Source organism: Chenopodium quinoa, unplaced genomic scaffold, assembly GCF_001683475.1.
Source record: "Chenopodium quinoa cultivar QQ74 unplaced genomic scaffold, ASM168347v1, whole genome shotgun sequence".
NCBI lineage: Eukaryota > Viridiplantae > Streptophyta > Magnoliopsida > Caryophyllales > Amaranthaceae > Chenopodium > Chenopodium quinoa.
This window is the reverse complement of record NW_018743050.1, coordinates 551,259-574,663: the sequence shown is the minus strand read 5'-3', so window position 1 is coordinate 574,663 and position 23,405 is coordinate 551,259. Positions and strand designations below refer to the sequence as shown.

Below are 23,405 nucleotides of genomic sequence, written 5' to 3'. Positions count from 1 at the left end.
CAAGACAAAGTAAAATCAGAAAAAAAAAAAAAAGAAATTGAGATGGTTGTAAAAATAATGAAATTACAATTCAAAACACATGAGGTGAAAAACATCAGAAAATCTCTACAAAATTTCAAGTAGACTTTTTGTATCTACAATTACTTAACACACCGCCTATAAAAGAGCCATTTGGCAGAAAAAACATCACTTTACATGGTTGTAACAAACTTTCAAAGTTAGTGCCAAGATACTTTGTTTGGTTGGGCAGAAAACATGTGAAACTGAAAATGGTTCTTTATTAGAAGAGTTAGAGAGAAAAGGAAGAACAGAAGCGGAGGGGAGGGCGGGGGATGAAAGAGAAGAGAGGGTAAAAGGGAAGAAATAGAGCAGAAAATGTAGGCATTCTATTCTAAAAAAAGAAAATGTTTATTTAGTTTCCACTTTGGGGAAAACTATCTGCCCATCTACAAAAGCAGACAGGAAAATGGGAATTCAGATAATCTTTTTTTCTATAAAATAAAAAAATAAAAATAAATAAATAAATAAATAAAACCCCACCACAGTCTATGTATTATCTAGAGGGGTACATTAATTTCTGATCTACAAACTAGAAGGCATCTCTTAAAGCACAATAACCTACTTTTTGCTCAATGACCATATCAAACTTTCAAATTAAAATTACAAGAATGAAAACACCCAACTCATATACATCCCCAAACATGATGAACAGATTCTTCTTTTCCCATAAATAAAACCCTTTCTCTGCTTTTTCACACCAAACTGAACTTGCAACACATAAGCTAGTCCAGAAGCACATGTATCGTGTGGCTACATATGAAGTTTAGAGGTCTAATAACCAAAGTCAAAGGTATCTTGTGGTTTTTGAAAACCAAGAAGGACAAGACAGTATACCAACAAGGGAAAAAGATGTGTCATATTTACACAACAATTAGCAACATTAACTAGAGAAACATGAGAAGAGTTTTCTACAATCAAGTTCATCCCCTCTTGTCGTACTCCATATGACAATGCCAAAAAGGCATTGAGAGGAAATTCTCTCAAAAGATTAGTAGGTACACTAATTCTTACAATGCAGGGATTTTAGAAGGCTTTAAGACACCAATGCATATAAGCAACATTTGTCAATAAGGTTCTACCATTACTAGTTCGAAAGAACAAAATTTTCCTCTTTTTTTTTCCTGGAAAGCTTTGTTAGAGAGGACTTTAAGTCCACTTTCTAAGTACTATTACTTTAAGATATTGTTTGTTTGAGATGTTTGATTGATGAAAGGAAAGATTTGATATGCTAAAACAAGAGATATAAAGTGGTGGTTTACCATTGGTGACAAGTAGTCTAAACAAACTCCTGCTTCCTAGAATGGTTGAGATTCAATCCACCAATAACAAATCCAGTAATCAAGATGCTATCCTTCTTTCCTGTGTACATTTCATTTGCATCAGTATCTGTGCACCTTTATTATATGTGTACCTTTGAATTGCACGACGTCAACTTTAAAGATCCTACAGAAATTAGCAAACTTACTTTCTCTTTCTTCTATCAATACCGCTGTTTCTTGTATCATTTTTTGCAACACCAGATCCAGGAGGGATTGCATATTGCATTGGAGATAGAGCTGGAGAGGGAGCAGATGTGGGAGGAATAGCAGGAGGAATGGATGATGGCGCAGCAGTTGAAGCTGGAAGTGCAGGAGCAGGTTCAGGAAGGGATCTTGGCAAAATGTGCTTCAGCCTATTGTTTCTGTAATTTTTCCAGAAATAAAACTGTTGTCTGTGTGCCACTTCCTGAAAATTTAAAGTATTTACAGATTAAGTAAAAGAAACCTAAAACAAAAACATTTCTTCCATGAAATTCAGTGACAAACATTACTGCATTAAGCTGCTGAAAAAATCATCAATTACATCTGGAAAGAATTGTGTCTAAGTTGTGCAGCTATTGGTCCAATTCATACTGAAAACTTTGGTAAAGAGTAAAGGGGAAAAAGACCTTATCAAGAACGCTAGTGTAGCAGTTGATACTCCCACACCCTTTTTGTTTGTCCCATTTAGAATTTTCAGCTTGAAAAGATAGAAACTTTAATTATGAGTTTATGATAAATATAAGATAAAATATGTAAGGCATTTTTATGAGAATATCGATGTGTAGATTTTAATTATCAACTTTGTACAATCTTTTACAATGCATATTAAGATACTAATGCTTAAATATTTGTGCACTGAAAATTGTGCAAAAAGGAAAATGGGACAAACAAAATGGAATGGAGGGAGTAATAAATAAAGGTAATGACAACGAGCTTTATTGCACTTTTGATAAAAAAAACTAAAAATCCCATACTAAAGTTCAGAACAAGATGGAAGTTGGTAACTCTATCCTTAAAAAAATTTCACTAGCACTCGGTCATACTTCTGGAATGACAATGAATATAAATTAATGAAGAAAATCCTATAGATGAAGACGAGGTTCCATTATCATAGACATTAGTATTTGATTCGCTTGCAAAATTACACAAATCCATCATCATTCCTACCATATTACCGCCCAACCTAGAAGATAGTAAAAGATATTGTCACAGCCAACAACTAAATGGGCAAAGCAATAAGAAAGTAATAATGATTTACAGGAATTTAGCATGGCATCTGAAATTGTCAAGCCCCTTCATAGTTCTTATGCAACTCTCCAAAGTCAAGGGAGTCAAAGTAGTGTCAAACTAATAATGATTTGGGGAACAGATTCAAGCCGTTGAAAGTGGCACAATGCTCAAAGTCAAGTCTCCAAGAGCTTTGATTTTCAAATCATTGATAAGAATCTTAACTTTTAAGTCCTCGGTTTTCGATTACTCACCCATTCCTCACTTAAAGAACTACACATTATAAGAACCAACTCTCTTCATACATCCATAATTTAGTGTCTCATGTGGATATAACATTATAACATACATAATCAGCAAACATATAATTCAATGTTATACAGATAACATCCTTAGATTAATTTTTAACATGCATTCAATAATATTTGTTACATGGAAAATTGCAGCATAGGTTTACATTAGCTTTGAGTTGAGTTTAGTATTTTGGAGTATATTTTACAAGAAAATCCCTCTCAGCCCCAAATTTTTTTTCCGAAACGTAATCAGATACAATTTCTCAATATGAAGTTCATACAATTCTTCCCAATTTCATTTTATTAGAATAGACTTAGGGTATCACTTGATGCTTAATTGAAACACATCTAAATTCTACTTTTGAGAAGACTACATGACTTTTCAAATTGCTATTGCGAGAATAACTTCTACATAACCCAATTCACAATCATCACAAATACATTGCTAATAGGACCGCGCGCACACATTATAACTAGTAAGCAAAAATAAGGTAAACTAAACAAGCCTTTACTGTACCGAACAGTAGACTTAGAGCCCTTAGTAAGGCCTTTGTTTAGTTCAACTTATTTTTACTTCTTTCAGAAAAAACAAGTACTTAACAGTTATTGTAATGGTTAATATTATTATTATCAATAATATGATAGTTTTAAAAGAAAGTTCATCAGAAAAAATAAATTTCAATCAAATCAGATCAAATAAATTAAGACCAAATCAAAAAAAAAAAAAATTTAAGTTCACATCAAATCAAATAAGTTCAATCAGAAAAAATAAGGTCAGAAGAGATAAGCTCATATCAAATACTTATTATTAATAATAAAAAATAGACAAAGTCATTTAACTTGCAAAAAAATTGGTGGGAAACCGAGACGGCCCCACTCCTCTAGCTACAATAAAGCATATCCTAGTGAAGACATGGGCAGCACCATGTGTCCCAATGTCTTGAGTCTTCGATAACTTCTAAACCCGCTTCAACAATATAACCTCCTTCTCTAATTCCCCAAGAGAAGAAAAAGAGAAAGGAATAAAACCACAGCCCATCATCCGTCAACTAGCTTCATACTTAACCAACTTACAATGAGTTTCATCAGTCACAACCCGATAAGGAACAAAGTTAGACAACCCGATAAGGAACAAAGTTAGACAACCCACACTGAGTCAAAGTAGAAGACCCTGTCAAGTCAACACACACATCACGACCCCGTTCCCAAGAATAAAGTAACACATATGCAAACCACTGTGGCCCTCTGAAAGTCCAATGTCAACCTCCTTTCTTGCTTATATATCCGACCGATAGCAAACATCAACAATGGTATCTCGGAAAACATTATGGCGATGTTTAACACCCATAATACCAGTACACAACACGGCATGATCACCACAAATATCCCTAGCAAATGTCGTAAAGCAAGCAGAGCACGACGTCAGAACAAAGGAAAACCAATTAGTAACACAACGCACAACAATAAGTCTTAGCATTCACGTCTATCCTAGCCCTGACATATGGACCGCCCGAAGCCAAGCCAAGGTGTGTTCTCCTTGTTAAGACTTCAACAAAGCTTTGTGAAATATATATCATCCAATTTGTTCATAGGTTTTAGGGCAGCGACCTCACTAGGTTTACTTAAAATGTGGTTCTATTAAATAGACTCAACTCATAGTTGAAGGCACGACCAGAACCAACAATCCCAGCATATCGTAGATGCTTAGTATGCAAGCTAGCAAACTAGAAATGAAAAGGCATAATGACGAACATCACTCGCGAAATAAACACCAAGCACTCCAAACGCAAAAGGTAAGGTGGCAAGTTACACTGTCAATCGCCAAATCCTGGCCCCAAAGCAGTATCAATACGCTCCAATGGAAACCAAAGAGCCCCATCAAATGAACGCCGAGGCGCCTCAAAAACACAAGAAGGACAGGTAAGCAAAGCAAAGTGGAATTTTGAAATATCCACACACCATAAGTAACAAAAACTCACACTTAGGATCCCCGAGCTTAGCAACCTTATTTATAAGCACAATGGTCTTGGTCACTCTCTACATCACAAGCTCACCACTAAAGATGGAATCGAAACTGGTGGGACTACCAAACAATTTAACACCACATAAAGGTCGGGTAAACTTAGTTTCTTCACATTGAGGTGTAGTCCAAAACAAGGCTCATCCTCCATAATCAACTCCAGAACCTTATTATTTGTTTATCATTGCTATTATTAGTTGTTATTTTTTTATTTATGCTGTTATTTTTGTTTTAGTATTTGCTTTTTTTGATGGATTTGATTATGGAGGATAGGACTCATTTCAGACTACTTTAACGAGGAAAAAACTGAAGTTTTGTGGCTTGTGGGTGTCTCTTCACCTGACATTGCTCGACCTCTATGTGGTGTTGAATTGCTTTGTGGCCTGTTTCGACTCTATTTTCAATGGTGAACTTGTAAGGCAAAGAGTGACCAAGAACATTGTGCTTATTAATAAGATTGCTAAGCTTGGTGATCCTAAGTGTCTCTTGTTGTTACTTTTCAAAACTCTACTTTGCTTTGCGTACTTGTCCTTCTTGTGTTTTTGAGGCGGCCCACCGCACATTTGATGGGGCTCTTCGGTCTCCCTTTGAGTGTATTGCAACTGGCTTTGGCTAGTGCAACTTGTCACCTTACCTTTTGTGTATGGAGTGCTTGATGTTTATTCCGCAAGTGATGTTCGGCATTATACTTTTTTGCTTCTCGTTTGTACTTTATTAGCTTACAGACTAGCATCTACGACATGCTGGTATCGTTGGTTCTAGTCGTGTCTTTGACTATGCGATGAGTATATTTAATAGAATAGTCTGACATTTAAAGTAAAGTAATCCCGGTGAGGTCGCTGCCCCAAAACTTATGAAGAAATTGATAGATTTATATTTCTCAAAAGTTACTACATCTGCATAATCCACATTTTCTTAATCTCCTTGTCAGCTTTGTGGAAGTCGCAACAAGGAGAACACACCTAAGACTTATCGTTGTGTGTTGTGTTACCGATTCGGTGTTCCTTTGTTTTCTATTTCGATGCCATGCTCTACTTGCTCTAGTGTTTTTGCTGGGGATATTTGTGGCGATATTATGGGTATTAAATATCGCCATAGTGTTTCCCAAGATACCATTGTTGATGTTTGCTATCGCTCTAAGATATAAGCAAAAAAAGAGGTTGACATTGGACTTTTGGGGGGAACAATGTGGCCCTTAGACTTGCAAATGTGTTACTTTATTCTTGGGAACGAGGTCGTGATGTGTGGGTTGACTTAATAAGGTCTTCTCCTTTGACTAAGTCGAGGTTGTCCGACTTTATTCCTTAGCGGGTTGTGAGACTTGTGACTGATGCGGCTCATCATAAGCGGGCGAGGGAAGAGCTGATAGCATTGGTTGTCGATTGGTCATGGTGGTGAGAGGGTTGTGACTTTGTGAGGGATGAGAAAGAATAAAAAATACAAAATTAACCTATTAAACAAGTTGTAGGTCAAAAGGCATGTTTTAAGAAATTTAATGTTAAAGGTAGGATTATTTCCATATTATTCAAAAGTGGGATGGTTTTGAGCAAGTCAGTGAAAGGTGGGATTTTCAATTTCAATTTTTTCTTTATTTTTAAGGATTTTAGAATACTAAAATGAGTAGAATCTAAATACTCTGGCAGGCTGGCTGATAGGGCTTTCTTTTTCTCTCTTTATAATTATTCCTTTCATATGTTGTAGGGTTAATCTCTGTCTCTCTTTCCTTCAGAGTTTTAAGCTACACTCATTATTAGCGTAAAATAAAGTTGATTTGCTGGACAGGCAATACACGGCCTACAGCTAGTTTAACAATGAAAAAAAAGATGCACAAGTGAAAAACTCAAAGGAGACACTCATTTGTAGATGGAAAGAGTGTAACAAAGAAAAAGTCGCAAACTTGGAATTCCATTCACATTACTGTGATAAGCCTATTTACAGACAATAAGTCAAAATGCCATATAGATAGATCACAATCAGTAACTCACATCCTAAGCCTGTCAGGCTTTAACATCTCAACTTTCATCTCAAAACATGAGGGAGGGAAAAGCTGGGCAAAAGAGCATTCCAGCATCATCATTCGCAATAGCAATCAAATTGTGACAAAAAATTCTTTGAAAATGATGTCTAAACTCTGGAACCAAAGGCTATATGAAAATGAAGATGTAGTCATATAACACATGTTCTTTGCAGTTTGTACAATCTTCCAAGTACATTGGTCAGATTTCTTCTTTTTTCAACCGAGTAATAACACCATTTATGATACAGTTAGAGTCTTACTTTGAAGATTATCAGCACTTTGTTCTTTTCACCTAAATTTACCTTATCTCAAGTTTATTAAAACTGATTTGATCTAATCATCTAATCTGAACTTAACAGAACTTAAGCACCTTATGATCAGTAATAAACTTGGCATCCCTTATCTAGAGCTAATGACCCTTATATAGAATTATTGATCCTTAACTATACTTACTTTCTTGTAAGTTGCCCTTTTTAGGTGAGCAAATATGAGCTCTATTAAATTCTCTATAGTGAATTTGTGACTACGGAGTAGAACATTAGAAGTATAACCCACATATCAGCTATGGTAGATGGGGGCCATTGACAAATTGACTCAAACCATGCTATTTTCCCCAAATCAATGTGTAACATTGTACTCCTCTAACCTATAAAAAAAGAATAATCGATGGAACAGGCAACATAAATAGGAGCGTAGGACAAAAGTCTTTGCTTTAAATGGTAGGTAAACACTAAACAATATCAGGTCAACAAATATTGATTCCTTTATATTTATTACCAGCATTTAAATGCATCATCAAGACAAACAAGAAAGATAACAAAACGTACTTTGCTCCCCGGATGAGCCATAGCATTGCGGAAGTTAGCATTTTGTAAAAGTTCGAGGAAGTACAAGCAGTGCGGATACCTGAATTTGACAAGGTCATGTTAGACAAGCAAGTAAGAAAAAAAAAGAATAGCCAACAAAGTTTCCCATTACAAAATCATCAAATTGGCAAAATATACATGTTTCAGACTTTCAGGTAATCAACCATTTAAATGGTTAAATAATGCTTACATAATAAATTTTAAATACTCAGGCCGCTGCCAATACTGAAGGTATTTCAGATAACCAATGAAAGCTTCATCTTCAAAGTAACGATTCTGAGCCAAATCTGCACATGTAAATACTTTTCAACTAATTAAACAATTCACAGCACAACTCCAGGTTTCATCTCACTAGATATAACTAACATAAGTGATGTGACATACAATGGATGTAAGTTGGATTTGCAAGACACTGAACAAATTCCAATTCAAGCAAAAAGCGTTGGCGCCCATCATCTGGATCCTTATAGACATCTTTTGGCCTGAAAATACACATCCATAATGCAAAACATGGTCAGGACTAGCAATGGCAGTATAAAAGAGCCAAAAGGGATTTGAGTAGGATATTCTGGGAGCAAAAATAAGGTAAGAAATTTTACGAGGAAGGCGACTTAGCCTTGTCATCAGCATCATCTAAGGAAGCCATAATTAACGAAATGAAATTGTAGATGATAACAATGCCTTATTTGGCTGGTCTGCAATCACAAAAAGGGTTCAAGTCACATAAAGCTTATTAAATTCAATTCTTTAATGCAAATCAGTAGTCGTAATAAGTTATTAGTCAAAAGAATTTTTAGGTTCCATTGTTCTTTGATTTCCACAACAACGGCTGGTGAAATTTTCATAATTCATAATTAAATTTCACAATTTCAAAAATATCTAATAAATCCAGCATTTAAAAAGTACTCGTATAATAAAAATCAATTGACATTCAATAAAAATTAAATTCGCAAATTGGAACTGCAATGAATTAAAGCACACAAACTAAAAAAAATTCATAGAATTGAAAATGCAAAAAATTTCATGACTCGGAATATAGTATTATTAGATATTTCATATCTAAAAAAGATTAATCAAAGCCTAATTTTCTTAATTGATTAAGACATTCAATTAGAATTCAAAATTCAAATCAAAAACAAATTGTAAGCAGAATTACGTAACAAAAAATACCAGGTAATTGACGATTTGGCGAGCGGGTTATTCACTGGTTTGAAAGTTTCATCAACCACATACAAATCGCAATATAAAAAATCCAAATTAAATTCATGTGAGAAGGGAAATTAAGTAAAGATCAAAACTTTGAGAGATAAATCCCTAATTTTGAACTTAAAAAATGTTCACATTAAATTAAAAACCCAAATAAAAAAATCGGGAGTAAATGATCAAAACTCAAGCTGCAATAAAAAAATAAAATAAAATAATAATAATAATAATAATAAAAAACTGTCGCTTAATTAACCACTACAGTGATGAAATTGCACGTAAATTGCAGAAGAACGCAATGATAATAGCATACCTTACAAGCTGAAATTCGATAAACCCTAAGAAGCTGCTTCAATGAAACGAGAGAAAGCTAAGAAGCCGCTTCAATGAAGTATTCAAAGTGCAAACTTCAATTGAGATGAGAGTTAAAAAGATGGGAGAAGAAGAACGAGGAGAGAGACCGAAGGAATTGGGAGGAAAAGAAAAGAAATAGTCCTTTACCAAAAGATTTAAAAATAATGTTATCTTACCGAAAGACTTAAAAAAGGAAAATTTGTCAAAAATAATACTCTTTCTGTTTTTTATAAATATATCACTTTTCTTTTATGGATGTTTTTTTTTATATGCATTACTTTCTTATTTGATAACTTTATACTATATTTTATCATTTTTCTATTTTACTTTAAACCCTACTAAAATTATTTTATCTTTTATTTTACACACACTTAAATTATTTAATATTAAGGCGTATGTATATAGTTTTGGTGTTTAGAGAGCCATATGGGCGGGGTGAGAATCAATCTCATAATCTCCTGGAACCGGGAGAAAGCTTTAACCACTAAAGCTATCCCTCGCTTAGGGGTGTTCGCGGTGCGGTTTGGATCATAAACCGCAAAAGTGCGGTTTGTAATTTTTTCAAACCGCACTTTTAAAAAATCCGCACCGCAAAATGCGGTTTGGTGCGGTGCGGTTTGCGGTTTAACCTTATTTTATTAAAATTGTAATTATTCTTTTAAAAACAAAACTTTTATTTTATTTTATAATTATTAGTTTATAATTCAAATATTAAACTCTTTTAATTAATCTTTAATTAACTAATAGTTAAAGATTAGCTCATATAATTTAGTTCTTTTATATAATATTAATGAAAATATAATATAAAAATCATAAACCGCATTAAAGTGCGGTTTGCGGTGCGGTTTCGTCTCAATATATTTTGAAACCGCAACCGCAGTTTGGTCATATTTAAAAACCGCACTACAAATTTCAAACCGCAAACCGCACCAAACCGCAAAATTGCGATTTGGTGCGGTCTTAACCGCACTCTGTACAGCCCTACTGGCCTCACTCTCAAGGCATATGCATATATTGAATATGAAGTCTCATTTCAATAACATGAATATTGAATATAAATTCTAATGAACATAATTTATTTTTTTTTGACAAGAACTAATTAACATAATTTATTGGATCATTGTGCATTCGTTTGATGTTTAACGTATAACATTGTGATTAAGCAATTAGTTTTTATTTTTTTTAATTTATATATATTTTTTTATAAAAACTTGCTTAGGTTTATCTTCTTGATTAAGTTGTAAAGTTGTACATGAGTAAAATCGGCAACACCAATTTTATCACTCGTAAAAAGCAAACATATTGGAATATAATTGATTCTAATGGAGTGTATAAACCAATTTTGGGTGTCAACCATCAAGTTAAGCTTTTGGTGTAGTTGATCATCTGACAAATTCCAATTTTTGCAAAATACACGTGAAAATAATGGTATATCCAAGATATATAATCGAAAAGGAGTCCTAAATAGAGTAAGCTTCTAAGGGCCCGTTCTCATTGACTCAACTCAGCTGAACTGAAATGAAATGAATTTTTTATAAGAGAAGGAAATTAGGAGCTGAACTGAACTGGACTGAATTTCAACGTATGAGAACAGGCCCTAAGTATTCCTAATCACTTATATATGTATATGGTGGTGAGAAAAGGAGAAATGATGAAGCTTGTTGAAAGGATAAAGATTGTGCTAGCTAATTGTGATAAAAGACAATTAACAACAATGAAGAACACAAGTAATACAACAAAATGAGAATGAATTTATCGTGGGAACCAAGTGTTGAGAGAAAACCCATCAATCCACTATGGAATATGATGATCAAATAAGTCAAAATAAGGAAATAAGGTGAACTAAACAAGCAATTAATGATGATGAATTACAAACTTGAATTGTATGGAATTCAAAAGCTCCTCACAAACTCTCCATCAAGTGTTTACAATTTGTGGAAGTTGTAAAAATATAAAACCCTAATTGGGTATTTATACACTCGACATATCCGGTTTGGAGTTGTTAAATTCTCGATCCGGATCTTACGATCCTACGATTCTACGATCCAAAATTGCATGATCGATCCAGATCTTAGGTAGGATCTTAAAGTTTGTAGGATCTTACGATCCTGTGAGTTTTCCTTCCAAATCTCTCCATTGTTGAAGGGATCAATTTCCTACAATTTAATCATTCTATATCTCTCCCCTCCAATTCCCTCCCTTCCTCATTTGTTATCCAAATAAAAGATACTCCATCTCTCCATTTCTCTTCCCTTCCTTTCCCTCCATTTCCTTCAATCCAAACACACCGTAAGTGAATTCATAGTATCCCACTACCATGTATATATTCTACAAGTATATATATATAGATGATCCATTGCTTTCACTCATTCAGCAGTTCTAAGTTGACTATGGTTGCATGATCATGTCAATTATGTCACTAAGTATGTTATATTTGTGTTCACAATATTAATTACATAAGTTGTACATACAGTAAGTAAAGATGACTACATCATGAATGTATAGTAAAGGCAGTTTACTACCAACACTAAGAAATCTAGGAACTTAAAGATCTGTTTTTTTGTTTGGTTAAGTGTAAAATGTGTGATCCGTTACAGTCATGTATACCACAAACTCAATATCAGTTGAACAGAAACTTGTTTGTATGCCTTATCCTTTGCATTACATTAGATTTTTATTACATTAGCAGAAGTTTCCTTAGCAGGAGTACAACAACAATGAAAACGACGACAACCACAACAACAACGAAAAACAACAGAAACAACGAAAAACAATAGAGCAAGAACACCCAGTGAGGATCCCATCTATAGTGGGTTCTGGGGGTTTCCTTATTAGCTTAATATTGGGAAAACATCAGTTGATGTGTTCGGCAATGTAACTGCCTCAGGCTTCACTTTATTACTGAGATAGACTTCTCAAATTATACTTTCATATCTGTTTCACTGTTGAAGGGTAATGGTCCTAGTGGTTTGGTTGCTTCTAGAAGTTCCTCCAGTGGTATCTTCGGCTTTGACTGCTCCAGTGGAACGACACGCCTTCCATAGTTTTCGGGGTTTGGACAGTACTCCTGAAAATGATTCAGACATTGTTAATATGACACCAACAGTCACAGGCTTTTTTTTTTTGGTATGGAAGTTTATTTTATGTTGAATTGGTTACTTACTTGATCAGCATGCATTTTCCTCACAAATGTCTTGAATAAATTGAAATTCCCCCCATCGAGTAGCTGGTTGTTCAAACGAAGATATGTCAAACCATACATCTTCAGCTTTGGTGGACCGTCTCTATTCACCCCATTTGGCCTAGCATTCAGCAGCATCTGATCATAAGCATTAGGATCATATCTTGGTAGCGCATTTTCACCTGCTACCTCTACATTTTCTCTCCAGCATCCACTTAAGACCTGCAATATAATTCGATTGAGTTAACAAAAGTGTACTATGTGAGGTAAGAACTTTCACATTGTGGTTCATTACAAAATTATATGAAAGAAAATAATATTGTTGTGCACTTGTGCTATGTATATGTGTTCAAAGAAACAAAATGGTTTTATTTGAAGGTTTAAACTTGTATATGTTTCAATTGAAGATCTCATTAGTCAGTAATTTCTTGCAAGTTTCTTATGACCAGACAGTTTCGAATGCTCTGAGTATTTGACATTAAGCTCAAGTCCCCACCTGTTTTACAAGCTCTTGTGGTGCGCTATCAGCATAACCAGGCTGCTCAGAGTCCTTCATCTCAAGACATGTAAAATCTAAAACACCATAGTGCCTAGAAAGCATCCTTGCTATTGGTCGATACCCATCTCTTTCATACAAGTTGTAGTACCCTGCAGTCAGCTCAGCTGCATGACTTTCCTCGTTGAACCACCAATGTATTCCAGAAACCTGTTCATAGATCATAAGTAAAAATAAATCAGTAGTCATTTGCAAAAATAAATTCTTATCTATAGTTGTTCCTATGGCTCACTTTAGCTGCTATCTTGACTTTGCAGCCGCAGAATGCTTTAGTTGCTTCTTCTAGGATCTGGTCACCATGAATCAATAACTTGTTCGAGTACCAAGTCAGGAAGAATTTTCCACTTTCTGTGACGTATGTCCCATTGTTTCTGAAAAAATCTGTTGATTCTGGCCTGTCATTGTACTGTCCTGCATTCTGTGGCACATCCCACTCGGGATGGCCAGCATCAGTTGCAGCTTTTTTGAAATCTTCTCTCAGATATTTGTCATAGCACTGCATGGGATTAGCAATTTGAAATTGGGTTAACTACTGAAGTGTTAAAGCATATACATCGACTTCATCTGTGATATGACTTATATCTGGTCATCAGACAAAGCTGAATGTAATAAGATCACCTGAAATTCTCCAATTCCTGGGTAGTTCCATCCTTGATTTTGTGGATATGAAGGATATGGTAGCTCTCCAGCTGGGCCAAGACCTACTTCAATGTCAACTATTGTGCCAGCATCTAGGAAATCTGACATATTTTCTCTGAAACTCTTCATGTAATCACTGTATGTCTGTCAATATATTATATAACAAGAAATTAATTCCCTTTCTTGTTTCAATTTTAGGAATGTGCAAATGTTTTCTTAGTTTTTGATATTTTGAAAACACTTACCTGAATGGGAGTCCGCCCTCCAAGGATAGGTTCATTGTCAATCCCAAGAGTAAGGTACTCTTTGTTCCTGGTACCGCGTCTGTTGGTATAGAAGATATCAAGGTTTGAATCTCCATCTTGAAGTACCCATTGAGGAAGTGGGATGTAAACACCGTCACCTACATTACCACCACATTGATGGAATGACATTATTGCTTGTACTTTCAGCCCGCAATCTTTGATGGCCTGAAATAAGCTCCTGTAAACCTTCCAGTCATACTGCTTAGGTCCTTTTGCTTCTATTATTCCCCACCAGACATCGACCATGACTCCATCGACTTCTGCTTCCTTCAGCTTGTATAGTTGTCTCTTGATGTCGTCCTGGTTCTGGAAGTTGTTATCTGGCGTGACTACTCCCAACCACAAAACAAGTAAATAAATTAGTCATTGAACTGCTGCTTTAATTTGTTGTTTGACTTAATTAAGGAAATGATTGTGCTGAATGCTGATTAATGCAGGCTTACTGGTAACATTGCATAGACGGGCACATAGTTCAACAGCATGTTTGCCATATCGGTGTCTTTAGCTGAGACCTGAAGCAACATAGTGAATTATTTGTCTAAAAAGGGAGTGAAGAGCATGCATATCTAGTTAAAAGGTTAAGTAATGAAGTATTATTGTAATTTGAATTCATCTAAATAGGTAAGGAAATCCCAACTCTCGAGTTGAAATGAATACAAAAGAAGAAAACAGTACGATTTTAAACCTGTAAGATTCTAAACTATTTAAAGCTCATGATCTGATCAGCATTAAATAGCAATGAAACATAACATACTCATAATTCTCAAAGAAGAAAAGTTAGAAACTCTTACAAATCTCCAAATCTTGGTTAGTAATAGAAACTATTGAATGGGTTTAAATCTTGTTTTGCATGTGTTTCTTTCATTGCAAATCATGCTATTTATACTCATTGTATCTGAAGTTGTTACAGAAACAGCCAACAATGTTATGGGGCAATTGTCAAAATTGAGAAACTAACACATGCTTTCTCTTTGTCACTGGATACTTGATTATGGCCACCTCTTGCTCACTTGCTGTGTGCTGTCATCAGCTGCGCGCTTTTTATGATCACTAGATCAGCGGCGATAACAAATTATCCATCCAATTTCACAGACTGTTACATATTGGTCCTGCTGATCGAATGCACATTCTTCTTCTGCAGAGTATTGCAGAGATGATATTTCATCACTATGGGTATATGGTATTTTTTTAAAATTAAAAAAGGTAGATGCCTTGCTCCATCAACTTCTAATAAGAAAGATTAAAGAGTTGTTTAAAAAGTGTTACAATGCTAGCTTAAAAACTCAGAGTTTCTAATGAACAATCTTCTTGTCTAATGTATATATTGAATAACGAATTAAACTAGTTAGGAAGGTGATCAATGCACAATTTCACATTCAAATTCTACATTCAGATATATGATATACAATATGAACTACTATGTATGTTAAATGGACCTAGTACAGTAGTACCCGTGGTGCACACTAGATGGACATAGTACAGTAGCGTAGTACCCGTGGTGCACACTAGTACCATGGTACTGGTACATGTCCAAGTAAAGATGAGGGTCTGTCACAGGTATTTGAAATGAAACAACGAGTCCAAGTAACATAATTGATGGGTTGCTAGACTCTAACTCCGTCTCATCCATATTTCTTGCTAGATTGAAATCAAAATTTTCAGAATGTATTATAATCACTGGAATATTACTCTTTGAGGAATGTCTTAAGTCCTTTTTTCATTTTTTTATTATTGATTAGAGTACTAATATAGTAATATTGTAGCCAAATTATCTGCAGGATTATAATAACTTTCTAATTTTCCTTCTAACGTCAGTTCTAAAGTTGGGCCATAATGTAGTTTATTTTCTTGAAAACAAAAATACTTTTGGAAGCCTCTTTTTTCTGTTGAAGTAACAGAAACCGTTATTTTCTATGATTTGTGAGGATATACGGATAGAGTTGGGTTTGTAAATTATTGTGCATACTTGCAGGCCAGGCTTTTATCAAAAATATCATCTTATTGGTATCATTTTCTGTTAGAATTTTACTTCAGAAAATGACCCAAATTGAACCAAGCCGACTATATTTCCATAGGGGTATTTTATATTGTACACTCTCTTTTAGCATATGCTAGCCCTGTATAAAACTATCCGAGAATCCGATAATCGGATCCGTAACCGATCCGAATTTTTGGATATCCGATCTGAGTTTTCATTTCGGATCGGATATCCGATCCGAAAAAGCGAATATCGGATGCGGATTTGGATATTAATTTTCATAATTTCGGATATCCGATATCCGAAATATAAAGCCTAAAATAGTGAAATATATATATAAATTTTAAATTGTTCATATAAAACTAACCCTGTATTATTAACTTATTATAATATTTTTAATGTATTTGATGATAATATTAATTGCAAAAGGACTACTATTTTTGTTAAAATATTTTGTACAACTTAGCGATATATAAAAAAGGTAAAATTAGTGAAATTTAGAAAGTAATCATAACAATTTTACTTAATATTGGATAATGGATATCCGAAGCATCATATCCGATCCGAAAATTTTGAATATCCGAATATCGGATATACGAATTTTTCATATCGGATTTGGATATCAATTTTTAATATTCGAGTCTTCGGATATCCGATCCGTGAACAGGCCTACAATGCATATAGCATTAGGCAATCATTCATGCATCATAAAAATTTTAGCTATTACATGGAGTAACTATTTTATCTCATACAACCCTCTAAACTTGAGATACATAATTTTCAAGTTTTTATAAAAGTTGTTTGGGCCAAGTCCATTGTCCTAAGCTTGGTGACCTGAATACCCCTCCACAATCCAACCTATTATTACTCATTGGAAGGTACAGATTTATTCCTAATATGTCAAACTAAGTACAGCTTTGCCACTTGAAAATACAACTATAAATAGCTCTCCAATCATTAATAATGGTAACTTCTTTCTAGTTCTCTCTCCTCTCTCTTAAGTACTCTCTCTCAACTAAGTACTCTTGTTGACTTAAGCCTTGGAAGGGCTTTCCCAGGTCACACCCCCGGGGCAGCTAATCTTCGTTGTTTAGCAGGCCAAGCGCTCAGATGTACAAGCGAAGCCCTCAGAATTACCCCAGCAAGGCAGAGTTAAAGGACATTTGGACAGTCGGACATTAGCTTTAGGACATCTTGATATACCTTGTAATATCCTAACACGTTTAGGAGGAGACTTTTTCAGAAACAAAAGTATACCTTTCTTTCATTTCATCTACAACTGTTGTTGTTGACCTTGTTATTGTTGTCCTATCTCCATTAATTTAACTTATGCTTCACACAAATACAAACTAGAATCACGTTACAAACTAAAGTTAAGTTAAATTCAATTAATAGTAACTTCAATTCAGTCAATATTAAGTGAGTTGAGCAAAAACTGAAAATTATGGCTAAAACTACCAATTGTTTATTTAGCTTAAGACATAAACCAATTAAACAATCTAAACTTTATCAACTATCCAATAATTAATATATTGTCCACATCAATGTCACATTCATTCAACATCAAAATTGAAAAAAATTACAACTTAGTACTCATTTTTTATCAAAGATGGTTGACATCAGAATAAATACTTGTAATTTAGATATCCTTACCAAAAACTAATTTAAAATTATTCGTTTAAATTTCAAAAAAAAAATAATAATACTTTCAAATTTAATTATCTAACTTTTTTTAAATATGGACCTAATGGCTAATACCACCAATATTCGTATATAATTATCCTCCTTTTAAGGTTCAAAGTACCTTTCAATTTTGAATTTTTGTTGTATAGCATATGCAAAATACACGGAAAGTACATTTAGTTGACTAATTAAGCTGAACACATGTTTTAGTAATCTATAACAAAATATGAAGTACAACTTAATCATAGAAATGTTAAGTTTTACAAAAGTGTACAAAGTGAATCTAGTGCACATTTATAACAGGTGTACACAAGATTTGTGTAAGATTTCAACGGATTAATAAATACAACAATCGCTTCCACTAATAACAATATTACCTAGTAATATAGCATGAGGAATCCTCATAAAAATACACATTCCTCCGATATCTCTATCTTCATTCCCATGTTAGGTCTCTCTATCCTCCATTCACAAACCTTTTTCCCTAAAGTTGCATACTTTAGCCAATAATAATCATAATATTAATAATTATTTATCTAATAATTAGGATTAATTATTAACTAAGAATTACACAATATAAAATTACTCCCTCCCACTTTACCTAACACATCAAAAGGCATCTAAAAAATAAAGAAAAAAGAAAAAAAAAAAATTAAAAGAAAAAACCCGCCACTTTTTAACCCCCCCTTAACTTAATTACTCCACTATTTGTATAATTTTTGCCACCCATAACAACCACCACCACCACTACCTATCTTATTTTGACAGCGGTGGATGTCGCTCCACCGCTGCTACCCGAACCACCCATAGAACCCGACATTCCCACCATTTGATGGTGATGATACGAACCCGACCCGTACATCTGACCTTGATGATGATGCCCCATCATCATCATCCCACCGTACATCCCACCACCACCACCTCCACCACCACTATTCCCACCGGAACCACCACCATACCCGCCGGAACCACCGCCACCACCACCGCCGGAACCCGAATTACCACCGGAAGATCCGTCTTTCTCACCGGGTCTTCCGCCGGGAACCGTGGTTTTCTCCCCCTCCAACTCCCTATACTTATGAAGATAAACCTTCAATGGCTCAACATACTCCTCAAATCCAAGCGTAGTCATCGCCCACAAAAGATCGTCGCCATTAATCGTCTTCCTCTTCTCTCTCTGGCACTTATCGGAAGCTTCGCCGGTGATGAAGCTGATGAACTCCGATACACACTCTTGAACGGTTTCTTTAGCGTCTTTGGAGATTTTAGCGTTTGCCGGCAACGCTTTCTTCATGATTCTGCTGACGTTAGCGATGGGAAGAAAACGGTCTTGTTCACGAGCGGAGAGTTCGCGGTTACCTACGCCGCCGGATTCGTTGTCGGAATCCGCCATCGGAAAACGCTGAGTGGGTTGGGAGGAGAGAGAAAGAGTGGGGGAGAAGGAGGAGAGAGAAAAAAAGAAAAAAGAGGGAGAAAGGAAGTGCAGGGGATCCGTTGGATTGGTGGAGTAATAATGCATCAAAAGCGACCACGTGGATGAATGTGAGCCGTTTGTTAGATGATAAGGAAGAGGAAAGCGTGGATAAAGGATAAGGCGTTGGATTGTGACGTGGGGTATACTGCTCTTCATGGTACAGATTTTGACAACCGTACTACTTTTTTTTTTTTTTTTTTGGTTAGAAAATATACTGTATTAAACAGAGTAAAAAAAGGAGTTAAGCACACAATTAGGTACTCAATTGTTAAAAATTTCATCTTTTAGGTACTCAATTATTTTTACTTTGTTTTTGGGTACTGAGTTAAGAATTCAGGCCAAAAAAATTAAATCAGCCAAAGAATTCAGTACCTTAGGTTAAAGAATTCAGTACCCATGATTAAGTATGTGGACCCCACCCGATTAAAAAATTCGCGGGTCAACCCATTTTTTTTTCCTTTTCTTTTTCTTTATTCCCCTTTTTGCTCCTTTATTCTTTCCCATTTCTGAAAACTTTGCTGCGAACGTCGAAGAACAACGAGCAACCTTTGTGCTCGAATATGGGGAAAACGACACCAAAAGCCGCCATTTTTTTGAGGTAAGCTCAATTTCTCATCGTTTATGTTGTTAATTTGATATATATTTTGGATTTTTTGCCCATTTGTTGATGTTTGTTGCGACCTAGGGTTTTCGAATTTTGGGTTTTTTTTTTAACAAATTGATGATGTCGATTGGTTGTGGTTTTTGTGTTAAATTTGGGTTTTCGAATTTTGTTTTTTTTTTTTTTTTTTACAAATGGTTTTGGATGAATTTGTTAAGCAACAATGACTGATTTTGTGGCAGAGTTGAAGTACCAGCAGCAGGGGGAAGCAGCAACCCTTCTGTTTCTGGTTTTTTTATTTTTTTATTTTTTTTCTACAAAATCTGGCAAAACCTTGCAGAATTTATGCCTAAATAACATGCTCAATGAACCTGTTTTGTTTCTGGTTAAGCTGCTGTTTTTGATGAATTTTGATGAATTTTCTTGCTGTTTTTGATGAATGAATTTTGATGAATTATTATTGATGAATTTTCTTGCTGATTTTGATGAATTTTCTGCCAGGTTCATGCCTCTTTAAATAGAGAAACCAACGGCTAGTTTCTTAGTCAAATTTAATACAATTTTTTTATATAAATATTAATTTTTTAATCGGGTGGGGCCCACATACTTAACCAAGAGTACTAAATTCTTTAACCCAAGGTACTGAATTCTTTGGCTGATTTAATTTTTTTGGCCTGAATTCTTAACTCAGTACCCAAAGCAAAGTAAAAATAATTGAGTACCTAAAAGGTGAAATTTTTAACAATTGAGTACCTAATTGTGTGCTTAACTCAAAAAAAGGGAATAAAAATAAAAAATGTGTCGTATGACTTTAGCTGACTTTTCCCTCGAATTAATAAAACTAGAGTATATCTGTGCTAGCGCACCGTATACATGTATATTTAGAAAGGAAAAATAATACTCCGTAAAAAAGACGGAAATTTTTTTTAAAAAAATGGAAGTTTCTTAAAGGGAGGTTATTAAAAAAAAATCTAAACTCATGAGAGTTGAGTATTGAGGTTTTGGAGAAATCTCATTAATTGACTCTGTAATTAGTATGACTAGAGTATATCCGTGCTAGCGCATGGTATACATATAAATATGTTTTTTTTAGAAAGAAAGATGAAAGTTATTAAAAAAAATAAAAAACTTAAACTCATGAGAGTTGAGGATTGAGGTTTTGGAGAAACCTCATTAACTGACTATGTAATTATAATATAGATATAGATTATAAATCATCAAAAAAATTATCAATATACATAGTATATTTAAATTGTAGGACAATTATCTTACTCCGTTCAAATTTGATGTAATTTTTTTTATTTTTTATTTTTTGAGTTTGCCTCACCCGATTCACCGGAATCAAATCTTCCTTCCTTTACCTTATTAAGAGGGTGTTTGGTTCGCAGACTGGTATGAAGTTGGAATCAACAATAAAATCATAGTGTTATGGGTTTGGAACTTGATTCTTAATACCATATGTTTGGTATGTTTATGGAATGCAATTTTTTTCTTTTATTTAATACCTAAAAGTATGGGAATGAGCCAAACCCACCTCCCCCATCCCCCCCCCCCAAAGGTTTCTAAACCTCATATCTTGGGGGTTTGAGGTATGGGTTTGAAACATTTAAAATCATAAAACAAGCATAAGGTATTTAAACCATTCTAAACTCATACCTTATATCTTAATTATGTGAACCAATCGCCCCCCTAAAAGTGTAACAACACACTTATGAATAGTGTTAAGCCAACTATATCCCTAAAAATGTCAAACTACATGTATACCCTCATTTTTATGCATGCAAATCACTTGTTTGACCTTTTTTTCCTTTTTATTTTTCCTATTTTTTTAACCACATGCGTGAAGTAGCCTTTTTGGAATTTTTAACCACATGCGTGTTTGAACAATTAGATCCTTGTTACTTTGTTAGGGACTCTTACTCTTTTACTCAACACTTAGAAAATAGTGTGCGGAACTACCCCTAAAATTTTGTTTTAATATTTTCTCTCGTTAATGTTACCAATAACTAAAGTTGTGACATAAAATCAAATTGAAAAAGATTCCCGGACATAGTTAACTATTCACGATCCTAGTAAGGTGAAAATTACAAAACTTAATTACCTTAGGGGGGGGGGGAATTTTGAATAATGTGAACGTAATTAATCTAGCTAGTATTCTTTACCAGTTTTTTTTTTTTTTTTTTTTTGGGCAAGTCTTTGTCAATTTATCTTATTTGTCTTTGGATTGATTACTAAAAAAAAATGGTCCATGAATAACATAGGTCACTTTTCATTTGGCGTTTTTTTCTCTTATTTGCCAAAAACGTCCTACATTTTCAACTTTTTGTATTTTTGTTCTCTTTTCTTTTTAAACTTAACTAGCTTTTATATGCACGCGATGCGTATGTCAAACAATATTTTAAAAATTAACATCATTAGTTTTATACAACAACCTAAATGAGTTACAAAAAGTCCAATTGAATTAAAATATCAAAAAGACCATTTTTTTTTAAATGTAAAATTTATAAACAATTTTGTTTGCAAAAAAACATATGATGAATTAGGTGACAAACATAGCATGGTTGACACAAAGGCTATGGTATCGTGTACTCGTGGTTGATGGAGAGGATGCCGGGATGGTTGATGGAGTTTCTGGATGATCATGGAAATGTTTTTCCCATGAACATAAAAAATAACTATCTATACTAATATATTAAAAGACGTTTATAAGAATGTTCGCGTGTCACGTTGACTCCCCTCATCACGCCACTTCACCAATTCAAATAATTATTGCGCCATGTCATGCACAAGGTGTTCCTAAGAACGTCTACGTGTCACGTAAACTAATCATTACGCCACATCATGCACTGATAAATTAAAAAAAAAATACTTTCCACAAGATTTGAACACGCAACCTCTAAATTTAAAACTAATTTAAGTGTTTTACCACCAAGCCAAGTTATTTTTTATGTATTTTTTTGAATACAAAATATTAATATGTAACAAATGACAAATCAATAAGAACAATACAATTAATTACAAAAAAATTGAGTTATAAATTACAATGTATATTAATGATCAACCCTATGTAATAACACAGGGCATCGCCTGAGCTCAAAAACTAGTATTTAACTGAAAGATACATAATTGGAGAATATAAAAAAGAAGGCTTGTAGCGTATTTGTCTGTATGGGTGATTTACAAAACTTTGTCATTTTGAAAATTTATTACACTTTTGTGTTAGATGAAAAAAAATTAATTACTAATGTACTTTCCTTGTAGGATCAAATACAATTATTTGAATTTTTTTTTAAAAAAAACGTAGTGCGAATTGCTACTAAAGAGTTTGTTTGACATTGTTTACTAATTTTCTTAATTTTTGAAAAAAAAAACAAAAAACTAGAAAATGTTATTTTTGCTTTTCAATTGTCACTTTTTGAAAACTAGCATGATTTTAAAAAAGTTTGACAACTCTAGATTCAGTATAGGACATATATCATATGATTTTTGAAACTAAAAAGCAGAATGCCACAGCGATACCAAACGAAATAGCGGTTTTACCTTTGGATGTATCTACTAAACTCACTAAAATTAGTATAATGTATTTATGAAGTATAATTGCTATGTAGGATAGTGATTTGCTCTAACTAAAATGAAAAATATTAAAT

General features: G+C 34.1%; 3 protein-coding genes across 5 annotated transcripts; all 3 read right to left on the bottom strand.

The window, feature by feature from the left end:
• Positions 1-891: 891 nt before the first annotated feature.
• Positions 892-9,499, bottom strand: LOC110730837 (mediator of RNA polymerase II transcription subunit 31-like). 3 transcript variants are annotated; one of them, XM_021910661.1, is made up of 8 exons: positions 9,301-9,499; positions 8,955-8,988; positions 8,384-8,479; positions 8,169-8,266; positions 7,975-8,086; positions 7,746-7,824; positions 1,526-1,785; positions 892-1,419 (listed from the first exon to the last, which is right to left on the bottom strand). In XM_021910661.1, exons 3-8 carry the CDS (start codon positions 8,428-8,430, stop codon positions 1,407-1,409), a joined length of 609 nt encoding a protein of 202 aa, XP_021766353.1. In that variant the 5' UTR covers positions 8,431-8,479; positions 8,955-8,988; positions 9,301-9,499; the 3' UTR covers positions 892-1,406. The 3 variants fall into 3 exon arrangements, with proteins under 3 accessions (XP_021766353.1, XP_021766352.1, XP_021766354.1); XM_021910660.1 differs by lacking the exon at positions 8,955-8,988; XM_021910662.1 differs by lacking the exon at positions 8,955-8,988 and having other exon boundaries at positions 7,975-8,071; positions 9,301-9,497.
• Positions 9,500-12,091: 2,592 nt separating this feature from the next.
• On the bottom strand, positions 12,092-14,575 carry LOC110730742 (beta-amylase-like). The gene is made up of 7 exons (XM_021910570.1): positions 14,467-14,575; positions 13,963-14,362; positions 13,697-13,861; positions 13,311-13,574; positions 13,019-13,228; positions 12,505-12,744; positions 12,092-12,408 (listed from the first exon to the last, which is right to left on the bottom strand). Exons 1-7 carry the CDS (start codon positions 14,544-14,546, stop codon positions 12,262-12,264), a joined length of 1,506 nt encoding a protein of 501 aa, XP_021766262.1. The 5' UTR covers positions 14,547-14,575; the 3' UTR covers positions 12,092-12,261.
• Positions 14,576-17,811: 3,236 nt separating this feature from the next.
• Positions 17,812-19,646, bottom strand: LOC110730833 (nuclear transcription factor Y subunit B-3-like). Its single transcript, XM_021910657.1, has one exon. The coding sequence runs from the start codon at positions 19,311-19,313 to the stop codon at positions 18,435-18,437; it is 879 nt and encodes a 292-aa protein (XP_021766349.1). The 5' UTR covers positions 19,314-19,646; the 3' UTR covers positions 17,812-18,434.
• Between the last annotated feature and the right edge of the window lie 3,759 nt (positions 19,647-23,405).